The sequence below is a fragment of the Hemibagrus wyckioides genome, linkage group LG03 (assembly GCF_019097595.1).
Source record: "Hemibagrus wyckioides isolate EC202008001 linkage group LG03, SWU_Hwy_1.0, whole genome shotgun sequence".
NCBI classification, from domain to species: Eukaryota; Metazoa; Chordata; class Actinopteri; order Siluriformes; family Bagridae; genus Hemibagrus; species Hemibagrus wyckioides.
The window spans coordinates 866,226-877,461 of NC_080712.1; the positions used below are offsets into that span (position 1 = coordinate 866,226).

The 11,236-nt window shown below is 36.6% G+C and overlaps 2 protein-coding genes across 2 annotated transcripts; both read right to left on the reverse strand.

Annotated features, from left to right (window-relative positions):
- Positions 1-571: 571 nt before the first annotated feature.
- Positions 572-3,643, reverse strand: LOC131351157 (uncharacterized). Its single transcript, XM_058386420.1, has 8 exons — positions 3,487-3,643; positions 2,726-2,787; positions 2,518-2,625; positions 2,182-2,336; positions 1,956-2,077; positions 1,195-1,256; positions 987-1,094; positions 572-803 (listed from the first exon to the last, which is right to left on the reverse strand). The coding sequence occupies exons 1-8, from the start codon at positions 3,550-3,552 to the stop codon at positions 587-589; spliced, it is 900 nt and encodes a 299-aa protein (XP_058242403.1). The 5' UTR covers positions 3,553-3,643; the 3' UTR covers positions 572-586.
- A 1,525-nt stretch (positions 3,644-5,168) lies between these two features.
- On the reverse strand, positions 5,169-8,239 carry LOC131351155 (uncharacterized). Its single transcript, XM_058386419.1, has 8 exons — positions 8,084-8,239; positions 7,323-7,384; positions 7,115-7,222; positions 6,779-6,933; positions 6,553-6,674; positions 5,792-5,853; positions 5,584-5,691; positions 5,169-5,400 (listed from the first exon to the last, which is right to left on the reverse strand). The coding sequence occupies exons 1-8, from the start codon at positions 8,147-8,149 to the stop codon at positions 5,184-5,186; spliced, it is 900 nt and encodes a 299-aa protein (XP_058242402.1). The 5' UTR covers positions 8,150-8,239; the 3' UTR covers positions 5,169-5,183.
- Between the last annotated feature and the right edge of the window lie 2,997 nt (positions 8,240-11,236).

The window sequence follows — 11,236 nt, forward strand, 5'->3', positions numbered from 1 at the left end:
TCCCACTGACCACAGGGGTCATTTAGTTCTAAACTGCTTTTCACACCTGAGGGAATTTGCTTCATTTATGTCCCTACTTATGGAGCATGTTTGAGGTCTCCCATTGCAAAGTCTTGCGACTATTTCTGTTAGACATATCTGACCATTTACAATTCCCAAATTGCAGTCCTCTATGCAATTACTGTTCATGATGCTGTTGAAGATTTCTGTGCTGTTTTTCTTCTGTACCTACTTTCTTGTGCTTTGCCCTTTGCCTGATTACACCACTGTGAGTCATTTCGCTTTGGATAACCTTGAGTTTGTTCTGTAACTTTTAGACCATTTGATTTTTGAAATCTTTATGTTGAACTCTGCAACGGGATACAATACCATCTCTGAACATTTGTCAGAATGGCATTAAACACATGGTGATGCACACTTACAGCATTGTTGATGATGCTCTTTACATGGCTGTAGGTATCGTTCCTTAGGTCAGGGTTCTGTGTCATGCTGACGCTACTGATGTTGAATGTGAAATTTAATGCATAGGAGGTGTCTGAAATTTCTGTGGAACAAATCACATGATTTAGAAAGTCTGATAAAGAAGTCACAGCTCTGAGACAATAATTTGTATATTATGTGATTGCGTTATTAGTAAAACAAACGTACTCTCATAGGTGAAGTTCAGCACTTTTACAGAGTCAGTGAGGTTTGTGAGTGGAGTACTCAGAAGAGTCTGGGTTACATTGAGAACCAAACTCTCACTGGGAACAGGAGAGGAAGAACTGAAGACCATCCTGGTCTGAACCACAGCTGATCCAGTTCTGATGAAATAAGGCATTATGGTGATTTTTTTTTTCACCACCCAAATGTAAATTTAATTCTCTTTTAAATATGATGTTTGAAACAATATTTTTTTTATAGATTAATGAGCAGACATTAAACACAGAGTGTGAGAAAACACTGATTAAATGCAAACTTTGTCAAATTAATATCAGCACACTTACATAGGCGTGCTTTGTGCTTTAAGCTCATTCAGGAAAGCTGCTGGTGTTTTGGTGTCTCCATCTTGGAAGTGGTACGTCATGTCACCATTAACCTGGTTTCCTGAACTCCTGTTACCAGTAGAAGACAAAAGTCACGATACAGTTAACTTTACAAAAAGAATTATCATACTATACTTTGTGAGCGGAAAGAACACTGGTGTTATCTTACGTGAAGACAGAGCTCTGAGGTTCGAATGGTTCTGCGCCAGCTTCATTTAGAAGTGTGTTTAACTGCAGGAGGAAAGATAATTCATCAGGTTTGATGTTTGATGAAAAATATTCCATTGTATTGTTTCTTGAACCGTTTATTTTTTCTAGATATAAATTTTTCACGTTTGCAATTTAACACACAGACATGATGTTATATTTTATGTTAGAGCTTTATAAATTTTTTACTTGAAAATGTTATGATTATTTGGGACTTTAAATATACAGCATCTTTTTTCTAGATAGGTGATGTTACAATACATTTAGAATACAGAACACCAAGAACCACTACCTGTAGTTTTCCCACTGACCACAGGGGTCATTTAGTTCTAAACTGCTTTTCACACCTGAGGGAATTTGCTTCATTTATGTCCCTACTTATGGAACATGTTTGAGGTCTCCCATTGCAAAGTCTTGCGACTATTTCTGTTAGACATATCTGACCATTTACAATTCCCAAATTGCAGTCCTCTATGCAATTACTGTTCATGATGCTGTTGAAGATTTCTGTGCTGTTTTTCTTCTGTACCTACTTTCTTGTGCTTTGCCCTTTGCCTGATTACACCACTGTGAGTCATTTCGCTTTGGATAACCTTGAGTTTGTTCTGTAACTTTTAGACCATTTGATTTTTGAAATCTTTATGTTGAACTCTGCAACGGGATACAATACCATCTCTGAACATTTGTCAGAATGGCATTAAACACATGGTGATGCACACTTACAGCATTGTTGATGATGCTCTTTACATGGCTGTAGGTATCGTTCCTGAGGTCAGGGTTCTGTGTCATGCTGACGCTACTGATGTTGAATGTGAAATTTAATGCATAGGAGGTGTCTGAAATTTCTGTGGAACAAATCACATGATTTAGAAAGTCTGATAAAGAAGTCACAGCTCTGAGACAATAATTTGTATATTATGTGATTGCGTTATTAGTAAAACAAACGTACTCTCATAGGTGAAGTTCAGCACTTTTACAGAATCAGTGAGGTTTGTGAGTGGAGTACTCAGAAGAGTCTGGGTTACAGTGAGAACCAAACTCTCACTGGGAACAGGAGAGGAAGAACTGAAGACCATCCTGGTCTGAACCACAGCTGATCCAATTCTGAAGAAATAAGGCATTATGGTGATTTTTTATCACAACCCAAATGTAAATTTAATTCTCTTTTAAATGTGATGTTTGAAACAATATTTTTTTTATAGATTAATGAGCAGACATTAAACACAGAGTGTGAGAAAACACTGATTAAATGCAAACTTTGTCAAATTAATATCAGCACACTTACATTGGCGTGCTTTGTGCTTTAAGCTCATTCAGGAAAGCTGCTGGTGTTTTGGTGTCTCCATCTTGGAAGTGGTACGTCATGTCACCATTAACCTGGTTTCCTGAACTCCTGTTACCAGTAGAAGACAAAAGTCACGATACAGTTAACTTTACAAAAAGAATTATCATACTATACTTTGTGAGCGGAAAGAACACTGGTGTTATCTTACGTGAAGACAGAGCTCTGAGGTTCGAATGGTTCTGCGCCAGCTTCATTTAGAAGTGTGTTTAACTGCAGGAGGAAAGATAATTCATCAGGTTTGATGTTTGATGAAAAATATTCCATTGTATTGTTTCTTGAACCGTTTATTTTTTCTAGATATAAATTTTTCACGTTTGCAATTTAACACACAGACATGATGTTATATTTTATGTTAGAGCTTTATAAATTTTTTACTTGAAAATGTTATGATTATTTGGGACTTTAAATATACAGCATCTTTTTTCTAGATAGGTGATGTTACAATACATTTAGAATACAGAACACTAAGAACCACTACCTGTAGTTTTCCCACTGACCACAGGGGTCATTTAGTTCTAAACTGCTTTTCACACCTGAGGGAATTTGCTTCATTTATGTCCCTACTTATGGAGCATGTTTGAGGTCTCCCATTGCAAAGTCTTGCGACTATTTCTGTTAGACATATCTGACCATTTACAATTCCCAAATTGCAGTCCTCTATGCAATTACTGTTCATGATGCTGTTGAAGATTTCTGTGCTGTTTTTCTTCTGTACCTACTTTCTTGTGCTTTGCCCTTTGCCTGATTACACCACTGTGAGTCATTTCGCTTTGGATAACCTTGAGTTTGTTCTGTAACTTTTAGACCATTTGATTTTTGAACTCTTTATACTAAACTCTGCAACGGGATACAATGCCATCTCTGGACATTTGTCAGAATGTCATTAAGAACATGGCCATGTACACTTACAGCATTGTTGATGATGCTCTTTACATGGCTGTAGGTATCGTTCCTGAGGTCAGGGTTCTGTGTCATGCTGACGCTACTGATGTTGAATGTGAAATTTAATGCATAGGAGGTGTCTGAAATTTCTGTGGAACAAATCACATGATTTAGAAAGTCTGATAAAGAAGTCACAGCTCTGAGACAATAATTTGTATATTATGTGATTGCGTTATTAGTAAAACAAACGTACTCTCATAGGTGAAGTTCAGCACTTTTACAGAATCAGTGAGGTTTGTGAGTGGAGTACTCAGAAGAGTCTGGGTTACATTGAGAACCAAACTCTCACTGGGAACAGGAGAGGAAGAACTGAAGACCATCCTGGTCTGAACCACAGCTGATCCAGTTCTGATGAAATAAGGCATTATGGTGATTTTTTTTTTCACAACCCAAATGTAAATTTAATTCTCTTTTAAATATGATGTTTGAAACAATATTTTTTTTATAGATTAATGAGCAGACATTAAACACAGAGTGTGAGAAAACACTGATTAAATGCAAACTTTGTCAAATTAATATCAGCACACTTACATTGGCGTGCTTTGTGCTTTAAGCTCATTCAGGAAAGCTGCTGGTGTTTTGGTGTCTCCATCTTGGAAGTGGTACGTCATGTCACCATTAACCTGGTTTCCTGAACTCCTGTTACCAGTAGAAGACAAAAGTCACGATACAGTTAACTTTACAAAAAGAATTATCATACTATACTTTGTGAGCGGAAAGAACACTGGTGTTATCTTACGTGAAGACAGAGCTCTGAGGTTCGAATGGTTCTGCGCCAGCTTCATTTAGAAGTGTGTTTAACTGCAGGAGGAAAGATAATTCATCAGGTTTGATGTTTGATGAAAAATATTCCATTGTATTGTTTCTTGAACCGTTTATTTTTTCTAGATATAAATTTTTCACGTTTGCAATTTAACACACAGACATGATGTTATATTTTATGTTAGAGCTTTATAAATTTTTTACTTGAAAATGTTATGATTATTTGGGACTTTAAATATACAGCATCTTTTTTCTAGATAGGTGATGTTACAATACATTTAGAATACAGAACACCAAGAACCACTACCTGTAGTTTTCCCACTGACCACAGGGGTCATTTAGTTCTAAACTGCTTTTCACACCTGAGGGAATTTGCTTCATTTATGTCCCTACTTATGGAACATGTTTGAGGTCTCCCATTGCAAAGTCTTGCGACTATTTCTGTTAGACATATCTGACCATTTACAATTCCCAAATTGCAGTCCTCTATGCAATTACTGTTCATGATGCTGTTGAAGATTTCTGTGCTGTTTTTCTTCTGTACCTACTTTCTTGTGCTTTGCCCTTTGCCTGATTACACCACTGTGAGTCATTTCGCTTTGGATAACCTTGAGTTTGTTCTGTAACTTTTAGACCATTTGATTTTTGAAATCTTTATGTTGAACTCTGCAACGGGATACAATACCATCTCTGAACATTTGTCAGAATGGCATTAAATACATGGTGATGCACACTTACAGCATTGTTGATGATGCTCTTTACATGGCTGTAGGTATCGTTCCTTAGGTCAGGGTTCTGTGTCATGCTGACGCTACTGATGTTGAATGTGAAATTTAATGCATAGGAGGTGTCTGAAATTTCTGTGGAACAAATCACATGATTTAGAAAGTCTGATAAAGAAGTCACAGCTCTGAGACAATAATTTGTATATTATGTGATTGCGTTATTAGTAAAACAAACGTACTCTCATAGGTGAAGTTCAGCACTTTTACAGAGTCAGTGAGGTTTGTGAGTGGAGTACTCAGAAGAGTCTGGGTTACATTGAGAACCAAACTCTCACTGGGAACAGGAGAGGAAGAACTGAAGACCATCCTGGTCTGAACCACAGCTGATCCAGTTCTGATGAAATAAGGCATTATGGTGATTTTTTTTTTCACCACCCAAATGTAAATTTAATTCTCTTTTAAATATGATGTTTGAAACAATATTTTTTTTATAGATTAATGAGCAGACATTAAACACAGAGTGTGAGAAAACACTGATTAAATGCAAACTTTGTCAAATTAATATCAGCACACTTACATAGGCGTGCTTTGTGCTTTAAGCTCATTCAGGAAAGCTGCTGGTGTTTTGGTGTCTCCATCTTGGAAGTGGTACGTCATGTCACCATTAACCTGGTTTCCTGAACTCCTGTTACCAGTAGAAGACAAAAGTCACGATACAGTTAACTTTACAAAAAGAATTATCATACTATACTTTGTGAGCGGAAAGAACACTGGTGTTATCTTACGTGAAGACAGAGCTCTGAGGTTCGAATGGTTCTGCGCCAGCTTCATTTAGAAGTGTGTTTAACTGCAGGAGGAAAGATAATTCATCAGGTTTGATGTTTGATGAAAAATATTCCATTGTATTGTTTCTTGAACCGTTTATTTTTTCTAGATATAAATTTTTCACGTTTGCAATTTAACACACAGACATGATGTTATATTTTATGTTAGAGCTTTATAAATTTTTTACTTGAAAATGTTATGATTATTTGGGACTTTAAATATACAGCATCTTTTTTCTAGATAGGTGATGTTACAATACATTTAGAATACAGAACACCAAGAACCACTACCTGTAGTTTTCCCACTGACCACAGGGGTCATTTAGTTCTAAACTGCTTTTCACACCTGAGGGAATTTGCTTCATTTATGTCCCTACTTATGGAACATGTTTGAGGTCTCCCATTGCAAAGTCTTGCGACTATTTCTGTTAGACATATCTGACCATTTACAATTCCCAAATTGCAGTCCTCTATGCAATTACTGTTCATGATGCTGTTGAAGATTTCTGTGCTGTTTTTCTTCTGTACCTACTTTCTTGTGCTTTGCCCTTTGCCTGATTACACCACTGTGAGTCATTTCGCTTTGGATAACCTTGAGTTTGTTCTGTAACTTTTAGACCATTTGATTTTTGAAATCTTTATGTTGAACTCTGCAACGGGATACAATACCATCTCTGAACATTTGTCAGAATGGCATTAAACACATGGTGATGCACACTTACAGCATTGTTGATGATGCTCTTTACATGGCTGTAGGTATCGTTCCTGAGGTCAGGGTTCTGTGTCATGCTGACGCTACTGATGTTGAATGTGAAATTTAATGCATAGGAGGTGTCTGAAATTTCTGTGGAACAAATCACATGATTTAGAAAGTCTGATAAAGAAGTCACAGCTCTGAGACAATAATTTGTATATTATGTGATTGCGTTATTAGTAAAACAAACGTACTCTCATAGGTGAAGTTCAGCACTTTTACAGAATCAGTGAGGTTTGTGAGTGGAGTACTCAGAAGAGTCTGGGTTACAGTGAGAACCAAACTCTCACTGGGAACAGGAGAGGAAGAACTGAAGACCATCCTGGTCTGAACCACAGCTGATCCAATTCTGAAGAAATAAGGCATTATGGTGATTTTTTATCACAACCCAAATGTAAATTTAATTCTCTTTTAAATGTGATGTTTGAAACAATATTTTTTTTATAGATTAATGAGCAGACATTAAACACAGAGTGTGAGAAAACACTGATTAAATGCAAACTTTGTCAAATTAATATCAGCACACTTACATTGGCGTGCTTTGTGCTTTAAGCTCATTCAGGAAAGCTGCTGGTGTTTTGGTGTCTCCATCTTGGAAGTGGTACGTCATGTCACCATTAACCTGGTTTCCTGAACTCCTGTTACCAGTAGAAGACAAAAGTCACGATACAGTTAACTTTACAAAAAGAATTATCATACTATACTTTGTGAGCGGAAAGAACACTGGTGTTATCTTACGTGAAGACAGAGCTCTGAGGTTCGAATGGTTCTGCGCCAGCTTCATTTAGAAGTGTGTTTAACTGCAGGAGGAAAGATAATTCATCAGGTTTGATGTTTGATGAAAAATATTCCATTGTATTGTTTCTTGAACCGTTTATTTTTTCTAGATATAAATTTTTCACGTTTGCAATTTAACACACAGACATGATGTTATATTTTATGTTAGAGCTTTATAAATTTTTTACTTGAAAATGTTATGATTATTTGGGACTTTAAATATACAGCATCTTTTTTCTAGATAGGTGATGTTACAATACATTTAGAATACAGAACACTAAGAACCACTACCTGTAGTTTTCCCACTGACCACAGGGGTCATTTAGTTCTAAACTGCTTTTCACACCTGAGGGAATTTGCTTCATTTATGTCCCTACTTATGGAGCATGTTTGAGGTCTCCCATTGCAAAGTCTTGCGACTATTTCTGTTAGACATATCTGACCATTTACAATTCCCAAATTGCAGTCCTCTATGCAATTACTGTTCATGATGCTGTTGAAGATTTCTGTGCTGTTTTTCTTCTGTACCTACTTTCTTGTGCTTTGCCCTTTGCCTGATTACACCACTGTGAGTCATTTCGCTTTGGATAACCTTGAGTTTGTTCTGTAACTTTTAGACCATTTGATTTTTGAACTCTTTATACTAAACTCTGCAACGGGATACAATGCCATCTCTGGACATTTGTCAGAATGTCATTAAGAACATGGCCATGTACACTTACAGCATTGTTGATGATGCTCTTTACATGGCTGTAGGTATCGTTCCTGAGGTCAGGGTTCTGTGTCATGCTGACGCTACTGATGTTGAATGTGAAATTTAATGCATAGGAGGTGTCTGAAATTTCTGTGGAACAAATCACATGATTTAGAAAGTCTGATAAAGAAGTCACAGCTCTGAGACAATAATTTGTATATTATGTGATTGCGTTATTAGTAAAACAAACGTACTCTCATAGGTGAAGTTCAGCACTTTTACAGAATCAGTGAGGTTTGTGAGTGGAGTACTCAGAAGAGTCTGGGTTACATTGAGAACCAAACTCTCACTGGGAACAGGAGAGGAAGAACTGAAGACCATCCTGGTCTGAACCACAGCTGATCCAGTTCTGATGAAATAAGGCATTATGGTGATTTTTTTTTTCACAACCCAAATGTAAATTTAATTCTCTTTTAAATATGATGTTTGAAACAATATTTTTTTTATAGATTAATGAGCAGACATTAAACACAGAGTGTGAGAAAACACTGATTAAATGCAAACTTTGTCAAATTAATATCAGCACACTTACATTGGCGTGCTTTGTGCTTTAAGCTCATTCAGGAAAGCTGCTGGTGTTTTGGTGTCTCCATCTTGGAAGTGGTACGTCATGTCACCATTAACCTGGTTTCCTGAACTCCTGTTACCAGTAGAAGACAAAAGTCACGATACAGTTAACTTTACAAAAAGAATTATCATACTATACTTTGTGAGCGGAAAGAACACTGGTGTTATCTTACGTGAAGACAGAGCTCTGAGGTTCGAATGGTTCTGCGCCAGCTTCATTTAGAAGTGTGTTTAACTGCAGGAGGAAAGATAATTCATCAGGTTTGATGTTTGATGAAAAATATTCCATTGTATTGTTTCTTGAACCGTTTATTTTTTCTAGATATAAATTTTTCACGTTTGCAATTTAACACACAGACATGATGTTATATTTTATGTTAGAGCTTTATAAATTTTTTACTTGAAAATGTTATGATTATTTGGGACTTTAAATATACAGCATCTTTTTTCTAGATAGGTGATGTTACAATACATTTAGAATACAGAACACTAAGAACCACTACCTGTAGTTTTCCCACTGACCACAGGGGTCATTTAGTTCTAAACTGCTTTTCACACCTGAGGGAATTTGCTTCATTTATGTCCCTACTTATGGAGCATGTTTGAGGTCTCCCATTGCAAAGTCTTGCGACTATTTCTGTTAGACATATCTGACCATTTACAATTCCCAAATTGCAGTCCTCTATGCAATTACTGTTCATGATGCTGTTGAAGATTTCTGTGCTGTTTTTCTTCTGTACCTACTTTCTTGTGCTTTGCCCTTTGCCTGATTACACCACTGTGAGTCATTTCGCTTTGGATAACCTTGAGTTTGTTCTGTAACTTTTAGACCATTTGATTTTTGAACTCTTTATACTAAACTCTGCAACGGGATACAATGCCATCTCTGGACATTTGTCAGAATGTCATTAAGAACATGGCCATGTACACTTACAGCATTGTTGATGATGCTCTTTACATGGCTGTAGGTATCGTTCCTGAGGTCAGGGTTCTGTGTCATGCTGACGCTACTGATGTTGAATGTGAAATTTAATGCATAGGAGGTGTCTGAAATTTCTGTGGAACAAATCACATGATTTAGAAAGTCTGATAAAGAAGTCACAGCTCTGAGACAATAATTTGTATATTATGTGATTGCGTTATTAGTAAAACAAACGTACTCTCATAGGTGAAGTTCAGCACTTTTACAGAATCAGTGAGGTTTGTGAGTGGAGTACTCAGAAGAGTCTGGGTTACATTGAGAACCAAACTCTCACTGGGAACAGGAGAGGAAGAACTGAAGACCATCCTGGTCTGAACCACAGCTGATCCAGTTCTGATGAAATAAGGCATTATGGTGATTTTTTTTTTCACCACCCAAATGTAAATTTAATTCTCTTTTAAATATGATGTTTGAAACAATATTTTTTTTATAGATTAATGAGCAGACATTAAACACAGAGTGTGAGAAAACACTGATTAAATGCAAACTTTGTCAAATTAATATCAGCACACTTACATTGGCGTGCTTTGTGCTTTAAGCTCATTCAGGAAAGCTGCTGGTGTTTTGGTGTCTCCATCTTGGAAGTGGTACGTCATGTCACCATTAACCTGGTTTCCTGAACTCCTGTTACCAGTAGAAGACAAAAGTCACGATACAGTTAACTTTACAAAAAGAATTATCATACTATACTTTGTGAGCGGAAAGAACACTGGTGTTATCTTACGTGAAGACAGAGCTCTGAGGTTCGAATGGTTCTGCGCCAGCTTCATTTAGAAGTGTGTTTAACTGCAGGAGGAAAGATAATTCATCAGGTTTGATGTTTGATGAAAAATATTCCATTGTATTGTTTCTTGAACCGTTTATTTTTTCTAGATATAAATTTTTCACGTTTGCAATTTAACACACAGACATGATGTTATATTTTATGTTAGAGCTTTATAAATTTTTTACTTGAAAATGTTATGATTATTTGGGACTTTAAATATACAGCATCTTTTTTCTAGATAGGTGATGTTACAATACATTTAGAATACAGAACACCAAGAACCACTACCTGTAGTTTTCCCACTGACCACAGGGGTCATTTAGTTCTAAACTGCTTTTCACACCTGAGGGAATTTGCTTCATTTATGTCCCTACTTATGGAACATGTTTGAGGTCTCCCATTGCAAAGTCTTGCGACTATTTCTGTTAGACATATCTGACCATTTACAATTCCCAAATTGCAGTCCTCTATGCAATTACTGTTCATGATGCTGTTGAAGATTTCTGTGCTGTTTTTCTTCTGTACCTACTTTCTTGTGCTTTGCCCTTTGCCTGATTACACCACTGTGAGTCATTTCGCTTTGGATAACCTTGAGTTTGTTCTGTAACTTTTAGACCATTTGATTTTTGAACTCTTTATACTAAACTCTGCAACGGGATACAATGCCATCTCTGGACATTTGTCAGAATGTCATTAAGAACATGGCCATGTACACTTACAGCATTGTTGATGATGCTCTTTACATGGCTGTAGGTATCGTTCCTGAGGTCAGGGTTCTGTGTCATGCTGACGCTACTGATGTTGAA

Bases quoted from the DNA above. Each gene is read 5' to 3' on its own strand.
- LOC131351157 (XM_058386420.1), bottom strand. From the start codon at position 3,552: ATGACACAGAACCCTGACCTCAGGAACGATACCTACAGCCATGTAAAG. The intron at 2,078-2,181 runs GTACGTTTGTTT...TTTGTTCCACAG, and splicing joins GCTGAACTTCACCTATGAGA to AAATTTCAGACACCTCCTAT. The intron at 1,257-1,955 runs GTAAGTGTGCAT...TTCCTCCTGCAG, and splicing joins AGAGCATCATCAACAATGCT to TTAAACACACTTCTAAATGA.
- LOC131351155 (XM_058386419.1), bottom strand. From the start codon at position 8,149: ATGACACAGAACCCTGACCTCAGGAACGATACCTACAGCCATGTAAAG. The intron at 6,675-6,778 runs GTACGTTTGTTT...TTTGTTCCACAG, and splicing joins GCTGAACTTCACCTATGAGA to AAATTTCAGACACCTCCTAT. The intron at 5,401-5,583 runs GTAAGTGTGCTG...TTATTTCATCAG, and splicing joins AAAGCACAAAGCACGCCTAT to AACTGGATCAGCTGTGGTTC.